Source organism: Bombina bombina, chromosome 2 (assembly GCF_027579735.1).
Source record: "Bombina bombina isolate aBomBom1 chromosome 2, aBomBom1.pri, whole genome shotgun sequence".
NCBI lineage: Eukaryota > Metazoa > Chordata > Amphibia > Anura > Bombinatoridae > Bombina > Bombina bombina.
Window position 1 is genome coordinate 147863175 of NC_069500.1, and position 25182 is coordinate 147888356.

Below are 25182 nucleotides of genomic sequence, written 5' to 3' on the forward strand. Positions count from 1 at the left end.
TAAAATTAAATGTAAAAGTACAGTTACACTTATAATAACAATATCTGATAAAAATTATTTTAAGAAAATGCACAAAAAAGTTATAAGGGTTCAAAGATATGAGGTCTCAGGTCTTAGAAAAAAAAGAACTGCAAAGGGCTTTAACATAGAGATACAAACATGCACGTCTAAATATGTGTGTGTATATATATAATTTTTTTTTATATGTTTAGTAGTGTGTACATATGTATTTATGTATTAATATGTGTATATATGTATTTATGTATTTATATGTGTACATATGTATTTATGTATTTATATGTGTATATATGTATTTTTGTATTATATGTGTATATATGTATTTATGAATTTATATGTGTATATATGTATTTATGTATTTATATGTGTATATATGTATTTATGTATTTATATGTGTACATATGTATTTATATGTGTATATATGTATTTATGTATTTATATGTGTACATATGTATTTATGTATTTATATGTGTATATATGTATTTATGTATTTACATGTGTATATATGTATTTATGTATTTATATGTGTATATATGTATTTATGTATTTATATGTGTATATATGTATTTATGTATTTATATGTGTATATATGTATTTATATGTAAACATGTAAGCTTTACCAATGCTCTGTTCACATTTCCAACTCCATAGCCTTTAATGGAGTAGGACGTGTAATGAGATCATTGGTAAAGCTTACCAGTCAAATGTAATCTAGCCCATAGTGTTGTTCACCATGATTAAACAGTATTCTGTTCTATTTTTTACTGTATGGCACTTTTGGTTGGTTGCAATTTTATATTTGTTATTTATTGTTGTTGCTAATATATTTTATTGTAATATTTTTATTTCTAAACATGTTCTGTGAACTTTGTGACAAATAAAACCTGTTTTATGATTTCATAATGTCTTTTGAGCTACAGTCCTTCATAATTATAAAGAAGGAATCTTAAATAATTAGTCTGTATTGTGCTTGGTAAACTGTCCCATTACATAAAAAAAAGTATCAGTAATTGGTATCGGCGAGTATTTGAAAACAACTATCGGTACTTGTACTCGGTCTTAAAAAAATGGTATCGGTGCAACCCTAATATATATATATATATATATATATATATATATATATATATATATATATATATATATATATATATATATATTTGTATATAGATATTCATAGAACCTAGGGCTATAGAAAAGAAAAGCGCAGAAAGAAATATACAAGCACTGATACCGAAATCATCTTGCATCACCTCCCTCATCATAAGCATATGGGATATATTTATTAAAGGGTCACTAAAGTAAAATTTAATAATAGAGATTCAGCACAGTCTTTTTATCACTCTCTAAGGTACCAGCTTCCACTGAGCATGTGCAAGATTTCACAGTATATAAGTATATGTGTTTGTGATTGGCTGATGGCTGTCATGTGATTAAAGGAGCAAGGAAAGTGGATGAAGCTAACTTTGTCAGAAAAAAATCTACTATTCATATGAAATTCAGACTAATTGTTATTGCATTGTGTTTTTATTATGCATTTGTTGAATATGCAATTCTCTGTATTTTATGTAACTGCAATGAACCTGTGCGCATATATTGTTTTGGAGGGCTGTGGCAAAACGTTTCAAAGAGGACACAAAGAATGAAATAGAAAACAACGTTATCAATAAGTTTAAAGGGACATGAAACTCATTTTTTAAATTTCATTAACCGGATAGAACATACTATTTTAAACAACTTTTTCAATTTACTTCTACTATCAAGTATGCTTCATTTTCTGGGTATCCTTTGCTGAAGGAACAGCAATGCACCACTGGGAGCTAGCTGAACACATTGAGTAAGCCAATGACAAGAGGCAATTATGTGCCACCACCAATCAGAAGCTAGCTCCCAGTAGTTTATTGCTGCTTCTGATACTACCTAGCTATGCCTTTTCAACAAAGGGTACCAAAAGAACAAAACAATTTAAATAATTGAAGTAAATTGGAAGTTTATTTAAAATTTTATGCTCGTTCTGAATTATGAAAGAAAACTTTTGTGTCTCCTGTTCATTTAATTTAACTTTTCTACTCATACACTATTTAAGCACATAAGGAAAAAAAACCACAATAATTTATTCTCTAAATTTTTATATAGTTTATCATCTAAATTGTTTTAGCATTTAAATTAAATACATGAACAATAGAAATCATCAAATACCTGAACTGCCCAGTGAAGTGCGGTTTTGAAGTCCTTGTCTACGAGGGTAGGATCCGCTCCCTTCTGCAGTAGGTTTTGTGCATGTTGTGGTCGATTATGGAATGCAGCCCAATGGAGTGAAGTCATCCCCTACCATGGAGATCAGTACAAAAATATTCAAGCAAAATTTAAGACTTTAAAAACAAACAACAGAAAAAAATTATCTCATGTTGATATCTTATCATACAAATGGTTTGTGATACTGTGTTTTATGTTGTATCTGTATGAGATGTTCCTGTTATGTTTCTGTAATTAAATGTTACAATCTGACACAAAGTGATCGTGATCAAATATTAAGTTGCAGAATTTTGTGTTCATATTTTTATGCTCCTGGAAGAAACTAAAGCTAGACCTTACTGTAACTGTCATTAGTGTAGGGAATTTTGGTGCTTTTAGTTTGTTTTTTTTACTTCTAGGAATTATAATCTAGCAACAGGAAGAGAGTGTGTAGGTGTTGACATTACAGGAAGAGAGTGTGTAGGTGTTGACATTACAGGAAGAGAGTGTGTAGGTGTTGACATTACAGGAAGAGAGTGTGTAAGTGTTGACATTAGGTGTTACATGGACCCCTAAGGGTGTTGAAGAAGTCCTCTTTTTTGGTATATTGTTAAAAGGAGTCATGTAGGGGTTTATTTGGTTTTAGGGTATTTGTTGTGAGGATGCACATATAGAAGTGGGTACGTAGAGTGGTATTATAGTGGGGAAGTGGTTTGTAGTGTAATAGTGCCACTGTGTTAAACTCCACTGACATTAGATTTTTTCTTTAGCACCATTTTAATTACAAGCATATAATCTAGCCCTACACCTGGATTAACTGCTGCATCCCATTAGGGTTTTCTATCAAATATACATTTGTAACAACAAAAATGGTTTATATGTTTGCCTTGATCACAGCTTTTCTGTGTACTATAAAAAACTATACAATCCTTACCTCATTGTCCTGATGGTTAATTTCACTAAGTGTTGACTGTTGTAGAAGTACAGTTAAAAGTCTACAAAAGAACAAAGAATGCTTTTAATGCAAAATACATTCAGTAGGACATTGATAGCCATTTAGATATATTATGTACGGTATATATATATATATATATATATATATATATATATATATACACATATATAAACAAACACAGAAATATGTGTCTTATGGAAATTAGAAACAGCCTGTGTCACCCTTGTGTGAATCACAGTGTGTTTGGTTGAAGTTTTGCATTATGTGGCTGTAGGTTAGGGGCCCATTGAGATAGAGACCTTGTCATGGTCCTGGGCATATATATAATTATATATATATATATATATATATATATATATATATATATATATATATATATATATATATAAAAATATATATATATATATATATATACATATATATATATATAAAAATATTTGTGTATATAAAACACAATCGGCGAGATTCCGAGTTTTGCGTTAGAAGCTGTGCGGTGCTAACGAGCAGTTTTTTCTCACCGCTGACTTACCTGCAGCGCTGGTATTACGGGTTTTTACAAACCCGGCGTTAAAAGGCAAGAAGTGAGCGTTGAGCAAAATTGTGCTCCATACCGCACTCCAATACCAGCGCTGCTTAAGTCAGCGTTGAGCTGGTTGTACGTGCTCGTGCACGATTTCCCCATAGACATCAATGGGGAGAGCCGGCTGAGAAAAAGTCTAACACCTGCCAAAAAGCAGAGTAAATCTCAGTAATGCAGCCCCATTGATTCCTATGGGGAAACACATTTTATGTTTACACCTAACACCCTAACATGAACCCCGAGTCTAAACACCCCTAATCTTACACTTATTAACCCCTAATCTGCTGCCCCCAACATCACCGACACCTACATTATATTTATTAACCCCCTAATCTGCCGCCCCCAATGTCACCGCAACCTACCTACACTTATTAACCCTAATCTGCCACCCCCAACGTCGCAGCCACTATATTAAATGTATTAACCCCTAAATCTAAGTCTAACCCTAACACCCCCTAACTTAAATATAATTTAAATAAATCTAAATAAAATTACTATAATTAACTAAATTATTCCTATTTAAAACTAAATACTTACCTATAAAATAAACCCTAAGCTACCTACAATATAACTAATAGTTACATTGTAGCTAGCTTAGGTTTTATTTTTATTTTACAGGCAAATTTGTATTTATTTTAACTAGGTAGAATAGTTACTAAATAGTTATTAACTATTTACTAACTACCTTGCTAAAATAAATACAAATTTACCTGTAAAATAAAACCTAACCTTAGTTAAAATAACACCTAACACTACACTACAATTAAATAAATTACCTACATTAAATACAATTAAATAAATTAAATTAAATTAGCTAAATCACAAAAAAACCCACTAAATTACAGAAAATAAAAAACAAATTACAGATCTTTAAATTAATTACACCTAATCTAATAGCCCTATCAAAATAAAAAAAGCCCCCCCAAAATAAAAAAAAACCCCTAGCCTAAACTAAACTATCAATAGCCCTTAAAAGGGCCTTTTGTGGGGAATTGCCCCAAAGTAATCAGCTCTTTTACCTGTAAAAAAAAAATACAAACAACCCCCCCCAACAGTAAAACCCACCACCCACACAACCAACCCCCCAAATAAAAGCCTAACTAAAAAAACCTAAGCTCCTCATTGCCCTGAAAAGGGCCTTTGGATGGGCATTGCCCTTAAAAGGGCATTTAGCTCTATTGCAGGCCCAAAGTCCTAACCTAAAAATAAAACCCACCCAATACACCCTTAAAAAAATCCTAACACTAACCCCCGAAGATTCACTTACCGGGGGAAGTCTTCATCCAAGCAGCAAGATGTCCTCAAGGAAGCAGGCAGAAGTGGTCCTCCAGATGGGCAGAAGTGGTCATCCAGACGGGCAGAAGTCTTCATCCAGACGGCATCTTCTATCTTCATCCTTCCAACGCAGAGCAGCTCCATCTTCAAGACATCCGGCGCGGAGCATCCTCTTCAAACGACGGCTTCTTCGGAATGAATATCCCTTTAAGTAACGTCATCCAAGATTGTGTCCCTTAGATTCCGATTGGCTGATAGAATTCTATCAGCCAATCGGAATTAAGGTAGAAGAAATCCTATTGGCTGATGCAATCAGCCAATAGGATTGAACTTCAATCCTATTGGCTGTTCCAATCAGTCAATAGGATTGAGCTCGCATTCTATTGGCTGATTGGAACAGCTAATAGAATGCCAGGTCAATCCTATTGGTTGATTGCATCAGCCAATAGGATTTTTTCTACCTTAATTCTGATTGGCTGATAGAATTCTATCAGCCAATCGGAATCTAAAGGACGCCATCTTGGATGACTTCACTTAAAGTGATATTCATTCTGAAGAAGCTGTCGTTTGAAGATGGAGCCGCTCTGCGTCGGAAGGATGAAGATAGAAGATGCCGTCCGGATGAAGACTTCTGCCCGTCTGGAGGACCACTTCTGCCCGTCTGGAGGACCACTTCTGCCGGGTTCCTTGAGGACATCTTGCAGCTTTGATGAAGACTTCTCACGGTAGAGCTAAATGTCCTTTTAAGGGCAATGCCCATCCAAATGCCTTTTTCAGGGCAATGGGGAGCTTAGTATTTTTTAGTTAGACTTTTATTTGGGGGGTTGGTTGTGTGGGTGGTGGGTTTTACTGTTGGGGGGGTTGTTTGTATTATTATTTTTACAGGTAAAAGAGCTGATTACTTTGGGGCAATGCCCCGCAAAAGGCCCTTTTAAGGGCTATTGATAGTTTAGTTTAGGCTAGGGTTTTTTATTTTGAGGGGGGCTTTTTTATTTTGATAGGGCTATTAGATTAGGTGTAATTAGTTTAAAGATCTGTAATTTGTTTTTTATTTTCTGTAATTTAGTGTTTTTTTGTGATTTAGCTAATTTAATTTAATTTATTTAATTGTATTTAATGTAGGTAATTTATTTAATTGTAGTGTAGTGTTAGGTGTTATTGTAACTTAGGTTAGGTTTTATTTTACAGGTAAATTTGTATTTATTTTAGCTAGGTAGTTATTAAATAGTTAATAACTATTTAGTAACTATTCTACCTAGTTAAAATAAATACAAACCTGCCTGTAAAATAAAAGTAAACCCTAAGCTAGCTACAATGTAACTATTAGTTATATTGTAGCTAGCTTAGGGTTTATTTTATAGGTAAGTATTTAGTTTTAAATAGGAATAATTTAGTTAATTATAGTAATTTTATTTAGATTGACTTCAATTATATTTAAGTTAGGGGGTGTTAGGGTTAGATTTAGATTTAGGGGTTAATACATTTAATATAGTGGCGGCGACGTTGGGGGCAGCAGATTAGGGGTTAATAAATGTAGGTAGGTGGCGGCGATGTTGGGGTCAGCAGATTAGGGGTTACTAAATATAATGTAGGTTGCGGCAATGTCTGGAGCGGCAGATTAGGGGTTACATTTTTTATTATATGTTTGCGATGCGGGAGGGCCTCGGTTTAGGGATTAATAGGTAGTTTATGGGTGTTTAGTGTACTTTTTAGCACTTTAGTTATGAGTTTTATGCTACAGCATTGTAGCATAAAACTCATAACTACTGACTTTAGAATGCGTTAGGAATCTTGGCGCTAGAGGGTGTACCGCTCACTTTTTGGCCTCCCAGGACAGACTCGTAATACCGGCGCTATATAAGTCCCATAGAAAAAAGGGTTTACAAAGTTTACGTAAGTCGGTTTGCGGTAAGGCCAAAAAAGTGTGCAGTGCCCCTAAACCTGCAAGACTCGTAATACCAGCGGTAGGGAAAAAGCAGCGTTAGGACCTGTTAACGCTGCTGTTTCAGCTTACCGCAAAACTCGTAATCTAGCCAAATGTTTTTAGCATTGTTGTCTTGACAAAGTAAACTATGAGCCCAGTTGTGTGTTTGAATAAAAATGTTGGCTTTGCCTTTAGTTGGGTATTTATTATGAAATTATCTGTCACTAAATTCATTGTCAATCTACTTATATTTTCTGTAGTGAAAAACAGGCATCAACAATAGAAGATTATATCAAAATCACAATTTTTAGAAAGATTATCAAAGCAAGAAGGTTACTCTTCTCTTGAAAAAAAAAGGGAATGCATCACTCTTTATGTACTTTAAGATCTTTATTACAATCCATTATAATCCAAAGTTTTGTACCTTTTCAATACTCATTGTGACATAAATGAATCAAGCCTAAAAAACAAAGTGATAAATCTTGCTGCTTAATAGTCAAGCAAGTGAGGATGCTGTAGGAAACTATCCACTTCTGACAGCCAAAAAAGCCCCAAGTTTAAGGGACAAACTAGTGAGTAGTAGATATGAAAAGAGTCTATTGACAGCTGACTGGTTAAGAAAGAACAGGGGCCTTAAAATTAACTTCCCTTGCGGCAAACGTGTATATTGCCCGTTCATGGAAAAGGGCCAAAAATTCATAGGAAATGCAGAGAATGAACATAGAATAAAATTATTTTTTAATTGTGACTCCGTGGGGGTAGTATACCTTTTACACTGTAGTTGCCCCCGTTACTATGTCGGTAAAACCAAGAGAGTTTTTAAAGACAGGATTCAGGAACACAGGGACAACATCATATATAACAGAGATACAAGTGTTGCAAGGCATTTTTGTGAACATCATGATGGTGACCCTGTGTCCCTGAGATTTATATTTATGGGCATAGACAAGGGGGACCCATATAGTAGAGGTGGGGACATAGACAAATCTCTTCTTCAAAAAGAGGCGAGACGGATTTACAACCTCAGGACAAGATGACCATTAGGCCTAAATGAAAAGAATGACTATGCATGTTTGTTGTAATGGCCAAAATGAAAAGAATGATTATGCATGTTTCTTGTAATGGCTCATGACAATGACTGGATCTAATAATTGCTTAGAATAACAGCAAATGCAATTATAAGGAGGTACCTCAGCCAAAATAGTCCCTTTTGAAGCAGGCCATTTATAACACATAGCCTCATAGTGTAATGTATGTAAATAATAATAATAAAATGTTATATATTTTTTTTTTTTTAAATAATAATTTTTATTGAGATTTTCATAACATACAACGGTAGGTAAAATTTTGGAAACATAAATAAATACATATACAACATGTTACTTTAGAGCAATATATAGGGCTACATATCCATCTTAGTTTGAATTGAAAACAATCATGGCCCTATTACACAAACAAGGGTATAGCCATTTCTAAGTGTCCAAACCAACATATCGGTATTACAAGTCATACCGTCAGAACACATCGTGACAGGAGGAAAAGAAAAAAAAAAAAAAAAAAAAAAAAAAAAAAAAAAAAAAACCCTAAACAAAAACCAAAACAAAAAGGAAAAACAAAACAAAAATAAAGAACAAAAAAGAAAAAGGCATTCATTAACATCACTGTCTTGATATATATAATCATACAATTGTCTCTAGTATTTGCCGTAGAGTAAACCAAAGTTATGACATTTATATAAAGCTGAGTAAGAAGAGACTGAAGGGAAAAATGCGATAGAAGGGGGTAGAGGAGGATGATATATATTGGGAGAGGGTGAGAACCAAGGGTGATAAGAAGAAAAGGACTCCTTACTGGAAACATCTATTGTGTGTGAGTCATTTATCTGTAGTACCTAAGAAAGAGTCCCAATAAAATTTGATATCATAAAATCTAGTCAGGGTTCCCCGTCTATAATAGACATATTCCTCGTGGGACAGCAAGGTAGTTGTGTTTTGTATCCAGTCATTCCTAGAGGGGATCCGAGAAGACTTCCAATTTCTAGCTATCAAATTCCTGGCGCTATTAAGTCCTATCAACAATAGGTTCCATCGAATTTTGCAAATGTTTTTTGGTTTATAATTTAGAATTGCTGTCAAAGGGGACAGTACAAAAGCGTCTCCTATTATTATTTGAAAGTCCTTCTCAATCTGTGTCCAAAGTGGTCTAAGCCTGTCACATTGCCACCATATGTGGGACATGTTACCTTTCATGCTACATCCCCTCCAACATCTGTCGTCTGCGCTAGAGTAAATATGTTTTAAACGATTAGGGGTCATGTACCATCTAGTCAGTATTTTGTGGTTCAGTTCTAGTGTCTTTGGTGAAGCTGATGACTTATGGGTATTATGAAATATGTTCTCCCATTCTTCCTCTGAAATGGAAATCTCCAGTTCTCTCTGCCACCCTAAAGTGTAAGGTGGGAGTGCCTTAGTTATGGTGTCCTCTAGTAACTGCTTGGTTAAAGATAAAGTTCCTGACATAGGTACCTCCAATAAGCATAATTTTTCAAATCTTGTAGGGGGTCTAAGTAATTCTGACTTGTGTTTAGAATTATGAACTAAATGGCGCAATTGCTCATGTTTTAGCCATGTAGAGTAGTTTCCACCTGCTATCTCCCCCATTTCATGTCTATGTCTCAATCTACCGTTAATGGTCAATTTAACGAACGGGATCGTATATCCCAGATCGCCTTGGGTATTTGTTTTAGGTTCTATTCCACCTAGAAATTCTGCGTTATATGATATAGGTGAAAGAGGCGATACCCCAGATGAAATGCCTATTTTAGAATCTCTTAAGGTATCCCAGCTGTCGAAAATATGTGTATATAGTAAGGAGGTTCTAGCTAACGGAGGTCTTATGTGATGTGGAACCCAGCATAGAGCCCCTAACGATGTTGCCTGTAACAGATGGGAGTCAATTGTGGGCCATGCTTTGTTTTCATTATTACCGTGCCAATTCAAAACACGTTGGAGTGTCACAGCGTTGTAGTATCTTTCTATGATCGGTACCCCTATACCCCCTTTACCTAGAGGTCTGTGCATGGTGGCTTTGTTTATCCGTGGTCTAACTTTTCCCCAAATAAATGCATTAATTTCTGACTGTAGCTGTGATAAAAACGATTTATTAAGGTGTATAGGAACTGTTTGGAGTATGTATAAAATCTGTGGGAGCGTGGTCATTTTGATGGCCTGAATTCTACCCCACCAGGACAAAGGTTTGTCTTGCCAGAGCCGAAAGTCATTTTTTAACCTATTTAGCAGAGGGATATAGTTGTGTTGAAAGAGCATGTTGGACTTTGGTGTTAGGTCAATACCTAAATATTTAAGCTTACTATGTTGAAGTTTATACGGGCATAAGTCTTTCAACTTCTTAAATAGATCACTGGGCATATTAATGTTGAGGATTTCGGACTTCTGAGGGTTTATTAGAAAATTAGAAAGTTTACCGAACGTGACAAATTCAGCTAGTAGGTGTGGTAGGGATTTGTCCGGTGAAGTCATGGATATAAGGACATCGTCAGCATATAGTGTAAGCTTATATTCGTTTGGTCCGATTTTGAGTCCTTGGATATCGTCATTGTTTCTGATGTGTGCTGCTAGAGTCTCTATAGACAGTGTGAACAGGAGTGGAGACAAGGGGCACCCCTGTCTCGTACCGTTATGGATTTGGAAAGTGTTAGAAAGAATACCGTTAACCCTAACCCTTGCTGAAGGGCTGTTGTAGACACTAAAAATTCTCTCAACCATTTTGTGGCCAAAACCAAATCTGAACAGACAGGCTTTAAGGAACCCCCAGTCTAAGCGGTCAAACGCTTTTTCAGCATCTGTTGAAATAAGAACTGTGGGCTCCCCCGTCCTATTCACATGTTCAATGAGGTGTAGGGTTCTGATGGTATTATCCCGTGCCTCGCGACCCGGGACAAACCCTGATTGGTCTACGTGTATTAACTTGGGGAGTACTGAATTCAGTCTGTTGGCTAACACCTTCGTGTATATCTTAAGGTCAGTGTTAAGTAGGGAGATGGGTCTATAGTTCTCCACCTTCGTGTTGTCCTTCCCTGGCTTTGGAAGAACAGATATATGTGCCTCCAAGACGTGTGTAGGCCACTTTGTGTCGTCATCTATTGCTTGGAACATGGTAGTAAGGTGTGGTGCAAGGATATGTTTAAACTGTTTATAATAGGCGTTGGAAAATCCATCTGGCCCAGGACTTTTGTGAGATGGTAAATTTTTAATCACCGCCAGCACTTCTTGCTGAGTGATGGGGTCTTCCAATTGTTTTGATAGTTCTGTTGGAATTGTGGGGAGATCTATTTCGTTTAGATATGTAGTAATTGCATTAGGTGTGTCCGTCGAAGTCGGGGGAGGAAGGTTATATAAGTTTTGGTAATACATTTTGAAAGTGTCAGCTATCTTAACAGATTCTTGGGAGTAGTTTCCGTCAGTATTCTGCATCTTATGTATATAGGAGTTGGTTCGTTTTGTTCGCAACATTCTTGCCAGGAGGGTACCTGTTCTATTTGATTCTGCATAATACAGTTTTTTAAGATAAAATGCTTTATCTTGTGCTTCTTTATATAATATGTGATTCAAGTCATTTCTGGCTGTTTGCAATTGTTTACTAATGTTGAGATCCCGAGGATTTGCTTTATGTATAGATTCAATCTTATGTAGGGTATTTATTGCGGCGTTATAAGCCGTCAAATATTGTTTACGCATGATAGATTTATGTTTGATAAGTTCTCCCCTCATCACAGCCTTATGTGCTTCCCAGGTGGTAGAAGGGGAGGTTAGGTGTGGAGGGTTAAGGCTAAAGAACTCTTGTAAAGCTAGTGTGGTTTTGTTCAGAATCAAAGGTTTTTTAAGAAGTGTTTCGTCTAACCTCCATACATATGGGGAGAGCGGTTTACCCATCCCTTTTAGATCTACGCTTATGGCTGCATGGTCAGACCAGCTAATGTGTTGGATGTCTGAATCCGTTACTAAGCTGTAGGAAAGTTGGTCAATGAAAATGTAGTCAATGCGGGAGTATAACTTATGTGGGTAAGAGTAGAAGGTAAAATTTTTCTGACTGGGGTGTTTTGTTCTCCATGCGTCAATTAAGGAGAGCTTTCTAAGGTTGGCACTGATTTTACGTAATGAAGATGAGGTAACTGAGCTCTGCCCTGTAGAGCAGTCTAATTCTGGTTCCAGCGCCACATTAAAGTCGCCAGACACTATTAGTGCGCCTTTTTGTATGGACAGTATTTTGTTTGTTAGTTTCTGGAAGAATTTGTATTGATTAATATTCGGCGCGTAGACATTAACTAGCGTGATAAGTTGGTGATGCAGGTGGCCTACCAGTATGATCCATCTACCCTCGTTATCTTCTATTCTATGCTGCAACTGAAATGGGGTTGATCTACTAAACAATATTCCCACTCCATTTTTTTTCTGCGTGTGAGATGCAAAATAGCCTACAGGAAACTCTCTATTGTGGAATTGGGGCATCTTATCCCTAGGAAAATGTGTCTCTTGTATGAAAATGATATTCCCTAACATCTTTTTGAAACTAGATAGGGCGACTGACCTTTTTGTAGGGGAGTTTAGTCCCTTGGCGTTTTGAGAAACTAATTTGATTTGGTTGTCAGCCATAGTTAGTGTTGAAGGAGCAACTATCATTCTCTATTCTAGGCCTATTATGTTGATTAGTACTCTTTTTGTGATTGTTAGTCTGAGGGTTTACCTTGGTTCTGTTCACCCTTGGGTATGGAGAGAGAAGTAAAGATGAGACTAAGGAGAAAGGTGAAGATACGGCAATACAAAACTCACAGGATCTCTGAAATAATAAAAAGACAGTATTAGATTCAACGATAGCATGTTCGTTAACAGTCAAAAACATTGAGATTAATATAAAAATTAAAAAACAGTAGGGATACAACATGGAGTCCCCTGTAATAGGGGGTCCTTGTAAAATAACATTGGGGGGGGTGGGTTCTCGTCACACAGTAGTGTGACTCAGCAACCTGTAGAATTGAGATATCCTATATGGGTTTAAAGTTAAAAATTAACACTAACAAAGAATTCAATATATCATGTTGTTCGAGTAGGGGGACAATTCTAATTGTAGCTTTGACATAGCATCTGTCTATGTTTTAGTCTAAGGACAAATTAAAAGATGGGTCTATCAGTCAAAACTAAGCAATTCTTATATTCATGTCCATCTTTGACATTAATTCGGTAATACTTTAACCTTGAACTGAGCAGCTAAGGCCCAATTATGAACTGTTCATTCTGGGAGTTGCAAAAGGTCTGAAGTCTGATTTTTAGATTTCCTTTTCTTAGTTATTTTATTCCAGCCGGACTCTCGTGATTTTGATGGGCCATTTTCGTTATCAGCATGTTCTTCTCCTTTATTCGATATGCTAGGCATTTTTGGCTTTGAAATGCCCAGTTGTGAGCAGAAGAAGTCCATGTCATCAGGTGATTTATAGATAGCTGTGACATTTCCTTTGATCACTCTCAAACAAAATGGGAAGCCCCATCTGTATGGGATCCCCAAATCTCTCAAATGTGAGGTTAGATGTCTGGCCTCCTTCCTTTTATTCAGGGTCATGGGGCTAAGATCAGCAAAGACTGAGAGGGAATTGTCCTCAAATGAGATTGGATGTTTTTTCCTGGCCGCTGTTAGAATGTTTTCTTTATCCCTGAAGCTGGAAAATTTAATAATGACATCTCGAGGTGGTGCTTTATCTTTAGGGGTAGGTCTCAGCGCCCTGTGATATCTATCCATGGGAAATTCTATATCTTCTTCTGTGTCCAAGATAGTGTTAAACAGTCTATTTAAGTATGAGAGAAGGTGTCCTGTCTGTACCGTCTCAGGGATGCCTCTTATCCTAAGATTCTGGCGACGGCCTCTGTTATCAAGGTCTTCCACTTGATCTTGCAGTTGTTCTATTAAATTTTGATGCAGGGTTGATTGTCTGGCTTGGGTGTCTAGAAATCTATTGGTTTGTTCTGCATCCTCTTCCAGGAGTTCTATCCTGTTACCAATTTCATTAATGTCCTTTTTCACCTCTGCGAGGCTAGATTTAATGATCTTGCTTACATGTGTGATTAGGGACGTGAAATCCTCCTTGGAGGGTAAAGCTTGTAAGTCAGCTCTTGTTAATGGAGCCTGTTTATCAGGATCAGATGTAGTATCAGTAGTGTCACTTATGATATCTTCCACCTCAGTTGCCCCCTCAGTCGCAATCTCAGCAGTTTTAAAAAAATTATGCAATTTGTGCGTTGGGGTATTTAAGCCTCTGGGTGGCTTATCCGATTTAGTGCGTTTTGATGTCATATTCATGTGATGATGGGGTTCTGTGCTTATGTATAGTCCGATATTTTATTGAGGTGCAATATGGGCTGTATACGCAGTCAATTGTGATATAGCGTGTGGCTTTTCAATTTTGTGAATACTTGTACTGCGTATTATATGATGGCATTGACCCCCCTCTCAAGTGATCTCAGATGAGTAATATGCAATTATTTGCTGTTATATCAGGTTGAGACTGCATGTGAGTGCTTGTTGATCTGTCGCTAGCACTGTGAGCACCACGTAATATATAAATTAGGCCGGTGCGTGTAATAAGGAGTCTGGCTTATCCTTGCAAGTAAAAAAGTTCATATAGAAAGTTATGAGCCCATCGGTACCTGTTTAAACCAGTCGTGTGGTAAGCTGAACAGTGATCATTGCGGTCTGAGCGGTAGTTAGTGAAATCGCTGCACTGACATGCTGCTGTAATTATTCCTTGCTACTGCAGTGGATGGCAAACGCCATGCGGCTAGGCCTCTGTCGTCGGCATGTTCCAAGAAGTGTGTTGAAAGTCGACTTAATCCGCAATGCGGTATATTACCCAATGTCTCCGGAGTTTCTGTACCCGATATTTTGGGTTTAGGTCTGCTTTTAGTCGATTTTCACTCCTAGATTAGCTCTATTTGGTTGCTGGTCTCACGGAGCTTAAGCTTCACACGACCATCTTGGCTGCTGGTCGGCTCCGCCCCCCAATGTTATATATTTTTAAATATATTTTTCTTTTTTTGAAAATAAAGCTTTTCCACTTAGATAAGTGGGATTCGGGGAAACCAGAGCACAGTCTGGACTCTGGGAACGTGTATATTTTGTAGTCAAGTTTTTAATTAGGGGTGTAAATGAATGTGTAATAGTCCTTTTAAAACGGAATAATTACCTTTTAAGAAAAAAGCGTCTGCATTTGGTGAAACACAGAAGAGTAGAACAATGTTCTTGTGATTAAACAAATGGTATATATAACACATGCTGTATAAATTAAGGGTTTTGTGAAGCACATAGGTAACAAGGGAGGTGTTTTGGAGAAAATATCCCTTTAAGAAAATGGATATCAATTAAGTAGGATGTGCCTAAACAATACAAAAGCATGAAAGGAATAGCAAAGATGTGAGCCCTGACGAAGCCCCAGAATGATATACACAAAGGGGGGTGAAACGTATATGTCGTTGGCAGTACTATGAATAATTGAACTCCACTTTTGCTGCAGGAGCTAAGCTCTTTTGAGAGTAACAGAACATATCTGGAACAGCCTAACAAGCCAAGGGCGGGGCTTTCCACCAAAGAACTTTTTTGCTTTCCTGACACTAAAACAGTGTATCTACAGTGGAAAAAGGAAACAAAATAATCAGAGAATTAGGTGTAATCCCTACACGCTACCTAAACACTATCAAGCTAAGGAGGCACACACTCGTATGCAAACGAGCTCCCGTCAATGAAGACATAGCAAGAGCTTGATGAACAGACCTTGCTAAAGATGGCAAACAAGAAAGGTACTATGTATTTCTTTTTTCCTTTTTAACCCGGATATACCTAAAGAGCGTTTGTTGGATACCGCGGTCACTTAACAGTGCAAACAAACAGCTCATGGAGCACATATAGAGGGACTGCAGCCCTTTACTTGTCCGGACTGGAGAGTGCTAACTGAGCGAGTATTCTGCTCTCCTATGGCAGGACTTTATGCAAGGGGAATTTATGTATAATGTGCTTCATGTCTTAGAAAAACACCATATGATATGATTGATCTGTTTGTTTATAGGTCATTGTATTCCGTGCTGGGTAGAATTTAGGATGTATGTTTTGTTTAGATTATTTGCTGAGTAAACCTAGGATGAATGTTCTGATAGGTTAATCTCTCACTTGCTTGACTCTTAAGAAGCAGGATTAATCACTTTGTTTGTTTTTTTCGGCTTGATTAATTTATGTCACAATGAGTAATTGAAAAGGTACAAAACTTTGGATTATAATAGATTGTAATAAAGATCTTAAAGTATGTAAATAGTTCTGTATTCACTTTCTTTTTCAAGGGAAGAGTAACCTTCTTCCTTTGATAATCTTTCTAAAAATTGTGACTTTGGAAAAGGTCACCACAGACTTGGAAAAGGTCACTTAAATCATAATTATTTATCAAAAATGTAAAGATTATAAAGCTTATCCTCTCTCTACTTTTAACGTATACAATAGAAGATTATAACTTCCCTGAACATAAAAATCAATGTTTCATTCTTTATCTGTGTAAGTATAATGTGAAATACCACTTCCTATAACAAATTATCGCCACTTATGTCCCTCATTACTTGCACAGATTTTGTAACCTTTTGGTCTTTTGGTTTGTAGGGACATCCTTATGTGTCCTTCAACCAGTGAATGAGAATCCCTAATATAAAAATAATGTATCAATTAGAACAGAAAGATATTAAATAAAGAGCACTTACCTGACATCTGCTTCAGCAGTGGCTGCATGTAAAGGAAGCCGTCCATTTTTATCAGGTATGTTCTGTTTGGCACCATTCCTGAGCAGACTAACACAACCCTCTAGCCATCCCTAAATATAATTCAAAATGTATTAATTTTTATGGAAGTTTGAGATGTTTATGCCAAATATTCATTTAATGCATGTTATTGTCTGCCATAGTGGGAAAAGTAAAAAAAAAAACAAATCTATGTTATTGTTCACAAATAGCTGATCTGCATATTACTGGCATACAAATGGTAATATAACTAACCTGTGTGTGTAACTGACAGCTGATGAGGAATTACAACTTCATGTGTGCCACTGGCAGGTTGTGGGGAGTTTGGCTATTAAAAAGCAGTTGCTGTAAATATATGAGGTAAATAGTAACTTGTGTTGAAACTAGTATAATAATGCTAGAGAGAGGAGATTGGTATATTATTATAACACCAACAGATACTGTGTATTTAAAGGGACACTGAACCCAAATTTTTAATTTCATGATTCAGATAGAGCATGCAATTTTCTAATTTACTCCTATTATTAATTTTTCTTCGTTCTCTTGCTATCTTTACTTTAAAAAATAAGGCATCGAAGCAAAGGAGCCAACACATTTTTGGACCAGAACCATGGACAGCACTTGTTTATTGGTGCTGGTCAATCAGCAAGGACAACCCAGGTTGTTCACCAAAAATGGTCCGGCATCTAAATTTACATTCTTTCTTTTTAAATAAACATACCAAGAGAATGAAGAAAATTTGATAATAGAAGTAAATTAGAAAGTTGCTTAAAAGTCTATGCTCTATCTGAATCATGAAAGAAAAAAATTGGGTTCAGTGTCCCTTTAAGTACTTTTGATCTATCGCTCAGCGTATATATTATCAGCTGTGTTATATGACTTTTTTTCACAACAACACTAACAGTGTCACCACTCCTAGAGAATACCAATAAGTATACCAAACTCTAGCGAAGATTATATTACAATAACTATTAAAGCTAGTTCAACATTTAGCATCTAATTTTTTAACAACAACTGGAGGGCAATTTAAAATACAAAGAATCCTCTGACGAGATTGCGTTTCACATACGCTTCCTCAGAGGGGTATGTGTGGCTCCAAGGTGAGCTCTTTTATGACATGGTAGGTTCATGCCTCCTAATGTTGATAGGTTGCCAGCTTCTGTGTTGATAGGCTACTAGAGATGTCAGTCAAGAATGTTATGATGCCACTTTGCCAAAATGTTAGTTGCAAAGAAAAATAGCATCTATTCCTTATTTTTCAGCTCTCAAATAGGGAATTTAAGTGTATTAGAAAAAACTATTCAAATCTATAATCGTCACTTGTGATTCTTGGCTAGGAGGCCTATTTATCAAGCCGTCAACTGCAAATACGCTGGAATTCCAAAGCGTAATTGTGGCGAGCCTGATTCGCCTCATTTATCAAAGCCTACAGACAGGCAAAAGTTGAAATTTGTGACGTAATATAAGATCCGCCTGTCTCAATCCGACACAGATCGATGCTTACGTCATTATAGACAAAGTCGGCACTATCTGACAACTTTTGCTAGTTAACAAATATCTAACAGGTACGCTGGCCACTATTCTGGCCCAGCCTACCTGGTTTTCAATCTGCCACCCTGGAATCAATCTGAAAGCAGCAAAAGCTTATGTTTGCTGCTGCCCGATATCCCATTGATTTCTATGGTATAATAAAAGTTACGTTTACACCTAACACCCTAACATAAGCCCCGAGTCTAAACACCCCTAATCTGCCACCCCTGACATCGCCGCATCCTACATAATGTTATTAACCCCTATCCCACTGCTCCCTGACACCGCTACAGCTAAATAAATCAATTAACCCCTATCCCGCTGCTCCCAGACCTCGCCGCCACCTACATAATGTTATTAACCCCTATCCCACTGCTCCCGGACCCGGCCGCAACAAATTTTTTTATTAACCCCTAAACCCCTGGCCTCCCACATCACTACCGCTTACTAAACCTATTAACCCCTAAACAGCCAGCTCCCCACATAGCCATAAACTAAATTAAGCTAAACCCCTAAACCTAACAACCCGCTAACTTTACGTTAAATATTAACTCATTCCTATCTTATAATAAATTAAAACTTACCTTTAGAATTAAAATAAACTATATTAAACTACTAATTAACCTACCCTAACTATCATTCTAAAATTACATTGAACTATATTAAACTATTAATTAACCTACCCCTTTTATACTAAAATTACATTAAACTAACAATTAAATTAACTATATTACATATATAAAAAAATAAAACCCTACTCAAGTTATTTAAATCTACTATAAAAAAATTACTTAGAAAAATTAAAAAACACGAAGTTAAACAAAATAAAAAATCTAACACCTAATCTAATAGCCCTATCAAAATACCCCCCCCCCCCCAAAAAAAATAAATAAACCCTAGCATACAATAAACTACCAATTGCCCTTAAAAGGGCCTTTTGCGGGGCATTGCCCCAAAGAAATCAGCTCTTTTACCTGTAAATAAAAATACAAACACCAAACAGTAAAACCCACCACCCACACAACCAAGCACCCAAATAAAAACCTACCTAAAAAACCTAAGCTCCCCATTGCCCTGAAAATGGCATTTGTATGGGCATTGCCCTTAAAATGTCATTTAGCTCTTTTTCCGCCCAAGGTCTCTAACCTAAAAATAAAACCCACCCAATAAACCCTTAAAAAAACCTAAGACTAACCCTGAAGATCCACTTACAGTTTTTGAAGACCGGACATCCATCCTCAACAAAGCAGCAGAAGTCCTCAGCAAAGCCGGCAGAAGTCTTACTCCAAGCAGGCCAAAGTCTTCATCCAAGGCGGCAGAAGTCTTCATCCAGACGGCATCTTCTATCTTCATCCATCCGGCGCGGAGCGGCTCCATCTTCAAGACATCCGGCATGGAGCATCCTCTTCTTACGACGTCTTCTGAAGAATGAAGTCTCCCTTTAAATGACGTCACCCAAGATGGCGTCCCTTACATTCCAATTGGCTGATAGAATTCTATCAGCCAATCAGAATTAAGGTGGAAAAAATAGAATGCGAGCTCAATCCAATTGGCTGATTGGATCAGCCAATAGGATGAAAGCTCAATCCTATTGGCTGATTGCAACAGCCAATAGGATTTTTTCCACCTTAATTCCAATTGGCTGATAGAATTCTATCAGCCAATCGGAATGTAAGGGACACCATCTTGGATGACTTCATTTAAAGGGAAACTTCATTCTTCAGAAGATGTCATAAGAAGAGAATGCTCCGCGCCGGATGTCTTGAAGATGGAGCCGCTCCACGCCGGATGGATGAAATAGAAGATGCCGTCTGGATGAAGACTTCTGCCAGCTTGGATGAAGACTTCGGCCCGCTTTGATGAAGACTTCTGCCGCTTCGTTGAGGATGGATGTCTGGCCTTCAAAAACTGTAAGTGGATCTTCGGGGGTTAGTGTTAGGTTTTTTTTTAAGGGTTTATTGGGTGGGTTTTATTTTTAGGTTAGGGACTTTGGGCAGAAAAAGAGCTAAATGCCCTTTTAAGGGCAATGCCCATCCAAATGCCCTTTTCAGGGCAATGGAGAGCTTAGGTTTTTTAGATAGGTTTTTATTTGGGGGGTTTGGTTGTGTCGGTGGTGGGTTTTACTGTTGGAGGGGGTGTTTGTATTATATTTTACAGGTAAAAGAGTTGATTTATTTGGGTCAATGCCCCGCAAAAAGCCCTTTTAAGGGCCATTGGTAGTTTATTGTAGGCTAGGGTTTTTTTATTTTGGGGGGCTTTTTTATTTTGATAGGGCTATTAGATTAGGTGTAATTAGTTTAAATATTTGATAATTTATTTTTTATTTTGTGTAACTTTGTGTTTTTTATTTTTTTGTAACTTAGTTGTTATTTCTTTGTAACTTAGTAATTTATTATAGGAGATTTAAATAACTTGAGTAGGGTTAGGTTTTTAAATATGTAATATAGTTAATTTAATTGTTATTTTAATGTAATTTTAGTATAATAGTTAGGGTAGGGTTAATTAATAGTTTATTATAGTTTAATATAATTTTAGTATAATAGCTAGGGTAGGTTAAAGGATTCCAAAACTTTGTTTTTTTTACTCCAATTAACACCCTAAAATCTATTGTCAACAACTTATCAAGTAAAAATTACCTTATTGCAATCTCAAACGAGTATTTCTTGCCTTAGAAAACGATATATAAAAATCCTTGCAATCGCGTCACCGCTGCCAAACCCCCTTTTTTCAGTGACGAAATTAGAATAGACTTTGTCCAATCGCAGTGCTCTATCGTGCATATAATTATCCAAATCGATCGTCATCGCGCGCATGCGCAAATCATTTAGCAACTTATCGCATGCGCATATTGAACATCTGATTCCAAACGCCATTACGTGATCTACTGGCATAACGCATGCGCATTACAAAAACTATATCCATGACATCGGTATTTGATTCAATTGCGGCTAAGTCTGTTTTACGAACAAAGAAAGTTAAATGACTTATAAATTCTTATCTCTGTCTCTAATTTATGGGTGTTTTCTGCATGTCTCTTCTCAACCCACTAACTTGATAAGCAAGCTATTGTTTGTAATTTTGTATTTATTCCGTTACAAGCTTGCTGCATTGAGTTCGTGTGTTGCAGGAGACATCATTGTACAGGTAAAATCTGTATTTATTTGCTTTTATATTGAACGCTATTTATTATTATTTCTTTTTAATTAAAAATTATAATTAAATAATGAATATAGTTAAATCGATTTATGTTTTAATTCCAACATCTCAATGTGACAACTATGTATATGATTATACAAAGTCTAAAATAATTATATGCGAATACATTCTAATTAAAAAATAGATACCATTGCTATTACAACTGTGCATTTATGAATTATATTCTAAAGATTACACATTCACTTTTTTTTATAACATTCTCCATCAATCAGCACTTATGAATTTTTTTTTTTTTTTAGCGCAAAAGTGTATTCAACGGTATTCAGTAATATTTGCTCATAATACCACAAATTTACTATTTATCTATTATAATTGCACACATATTCAGATACATTCATAGAAGTCCACACACGCAACGATAAAGATATAATAAATCGTCACTAAATAATCATCGATCCTGAATACATGCATCAATACAAACATTTTACATAGTCTACATTCATAACTAATAAACATCAAATCATACATTTGGAGCGTTACATTTTTTTTACAGATTACACATTAGTACATACTTCGGTTTCATATATACCAAATGTACATACATGCACACATAAATATCATATATACATACATAACTATTATACATACAGATTTTAAAAATGTACATTCAGGACAACATGCATATTTATTTTACAGTAATAATGATTAGAATTACATATCTACTTTACATACGTTTTTAATGTTAATCGATAAATAAAAACTTTATGAAATCATATACACATTCTACATCAATATATCAATATCTACTCATTTTATATATTTAAATACATATCTAAAGTATAGACATACATACAATCACACAGAACATAAATACATACATATTGTCCCAAAATGGATTTATAAATACACATCTATTGTATATATATACATGATATAGACACACATTATCCATATAAATACATATGACACATAAATTCATGCATAACAACTCTACATACATAGTTACATGTCTGAACATACATTCATAAATACATTACATATTTATAGATATAAAATTGACATACATTAACTAATTAATTAATTGACATGCATATATTTATATTGTACACACATGCATACATACTTACAGAATGGACATACATGCATACATACAGACCAACTTAACATAAATCAATAATTTTTATAAATATATACTCATTTATTTTCATGATATACATATACCTACTGTACATGCATAAATTGTAATTCATTTAGCATACATATATCTATATATAAAGTACATACATACATTTTGAATGCACACCAATTATTATCTAAAGTAGCTACATAAATAATTTAATTACATAACGATAAAACTTAAAATAATCATTATAAAACAGACATTCAAAACTACAAACATATAACATTTAAGTAGATATTTTAAACATCAACATCATGTTCACATAACGTCTATAAATACTTTACATCACAATATATATTATTGTATATAGTTTATATGTTTATTTTTAAAACATTAAATATAAATTAGATACATAAAAATCTATTTTATATATTTATATCATACATCCCAACCGAATTTTAAAAATTAAATATCAATATAATGAATTTTCATACATGTAAACTATAATTATCAAAATAAATATTGTACATACATGCATACATAAAGAAATATCAACAATATATATATATATACATAATAAATAGATATATTATTCGGATACATACATATCAAAGTAAATTTTTTAAATACATTAATAATCTAATTAACATAGATACATATCGACTGAAATTAGATATCTACATTTAAATAAAAATGTATTATTTGCATACATATATACTTTTCAAAATTACACATATACTAAGGACCATATATAGAATATATCGTATTAAAAAAAAAAAATTTGTTCAAATAGATTTTTGTAATAACATATACATATATATATTAACTGTACATACATACCAAAATAGCTATTTTGAATAAAGCTATAAATAAATACATACTGTAAAGACAAAAATATATAGTGAAATAACATATATTTTGTATTTAATAATGATTTATAAATACATAAAAAATGTAATTACATAACAATGTATTGCACATATATATATAAATACATAAATATATTTTGTATAATCAAAAATACATATATACTTTATATACTAACATATAAACTGTACATATACACATGCTATCATACCAAAAAGGATATCGATTCATAATATATACATACTTTACATACTTATATATATATACACAAATCTGATATATAACATACATACATAACGATTTAATTTAAATACTAAAATCAATAATTTACATATAAACCGAACTAAGTAAAATATTGTAAATACAAACATACATATATAAATCATTTACTTACATATATTTGCACTAGAAAATGTATATACAAAAATAATGTCAATAAATATAAAACCAACTAAATATAGGTTTATCCATATAAAAAGATTTTAACAATTTAAATATTTTGTGTACATACATAGATCCATACTGTACGTACCAAACAAATTATTGTACGTATATACAGACAAAATAGATTTACATTGATAGAAAATTAAATTACACACATAGCCTATATAGAAATCAGCTAGCATAACATTCATCAACAATATCAACAATTTAAATAATAATTAAATTATTAATTGATTATAATTACAGGTTTTGTGTTTTATCATACACATTTTAATTTTTTTTTTCTCTCTTTAAATAAATTATATATCTGTAACTTCAATAGACATATATTGTTTACATCAGTGATTGCAAACCTTTATTTATTCACGTATGAGAAATTTCATTAAAAAAAAATGTGTAACAACTCCATACATTATTGTTAAATAATCTTAAAAATTTTAAAAATGTATTTTATATATAAATAAATATAAAATATATATTTATAATAAGACTCACTGTACTGTGCTGTCATGACATGCTTCCAAAAAATTATACATGTCATATTGACATTCATTATCAAAAAATCATAATAATTGTCTATGAATTAATGTCAAATGCATGGTTGTAAAAGATGCCTGCTTATCCTTTCATCTACCTTCAAATATTAATATATTTTAAATATGTAGACCCAATCACAGTAGTCAGTCTGACGTGGCACAACTGATGATCTATAAATGCACACTAGTTGGCCACGTCACAGAGAATGTCAAACATTGTTTTAGAGTATAATATATTATAAATATTGAATATGTAATATATGTCATATAATCCATTTACATTTTCAAAAATATATAACTTAAATATTTAATCTATTTATCTAACAAGGTTTATTTATAATAAAATTTTACAGAATAAAAAGAAAAGCGATGGCCAGTGGATCAGATGATAGCAATAATTCTCAAAATATAGAGATATTGGAGAGAAGAAAAAGAATGGTAATATATATATATATTTTTTTTTTTTATTTAACTGATTTTTAGTGTTGTATTTTTCATTAAAATATATAACTTTATAATTTACAAAATTTTTATATTTTTTTTTATATAGAGAGAAGAATATGATAATGAAAGGAATAATAGAGCACTTCCAATGGATCCCAATCTTTTACATCTATGGGATCCAATAGTGGTTCCAGCACAATTTTCACCATCACCATCAACTTCAGATAGCAGTTCATCTGATACATCGGATAGAATTGGAAAC

The 25182-nt window shown here is 34.4% G+C and overlaps 1 protein-coding gene across 1 annotated transcript in view; it reads right to left on the reverse strand.

Moving 5' to 3' along the window:
* The window catches only part of ANKRD55 (ankyrin repeat domain 55), a 204424-nt gene that overhangs the window by 107837 nt on the left and 71405 nt on the right, over positions 1-25182 (reverse strand). Inside the window, 3 exon segments of the mRNA XM_053699692.1 lie at positions 2215-2343; positions 3185-3245; positions 16788-16897. Of these exon segments, the coding sequence (XP_053555667.1) occupies positions 2215-2343; positions 3185-3245; positions 16788-16897 (300 nt within the window).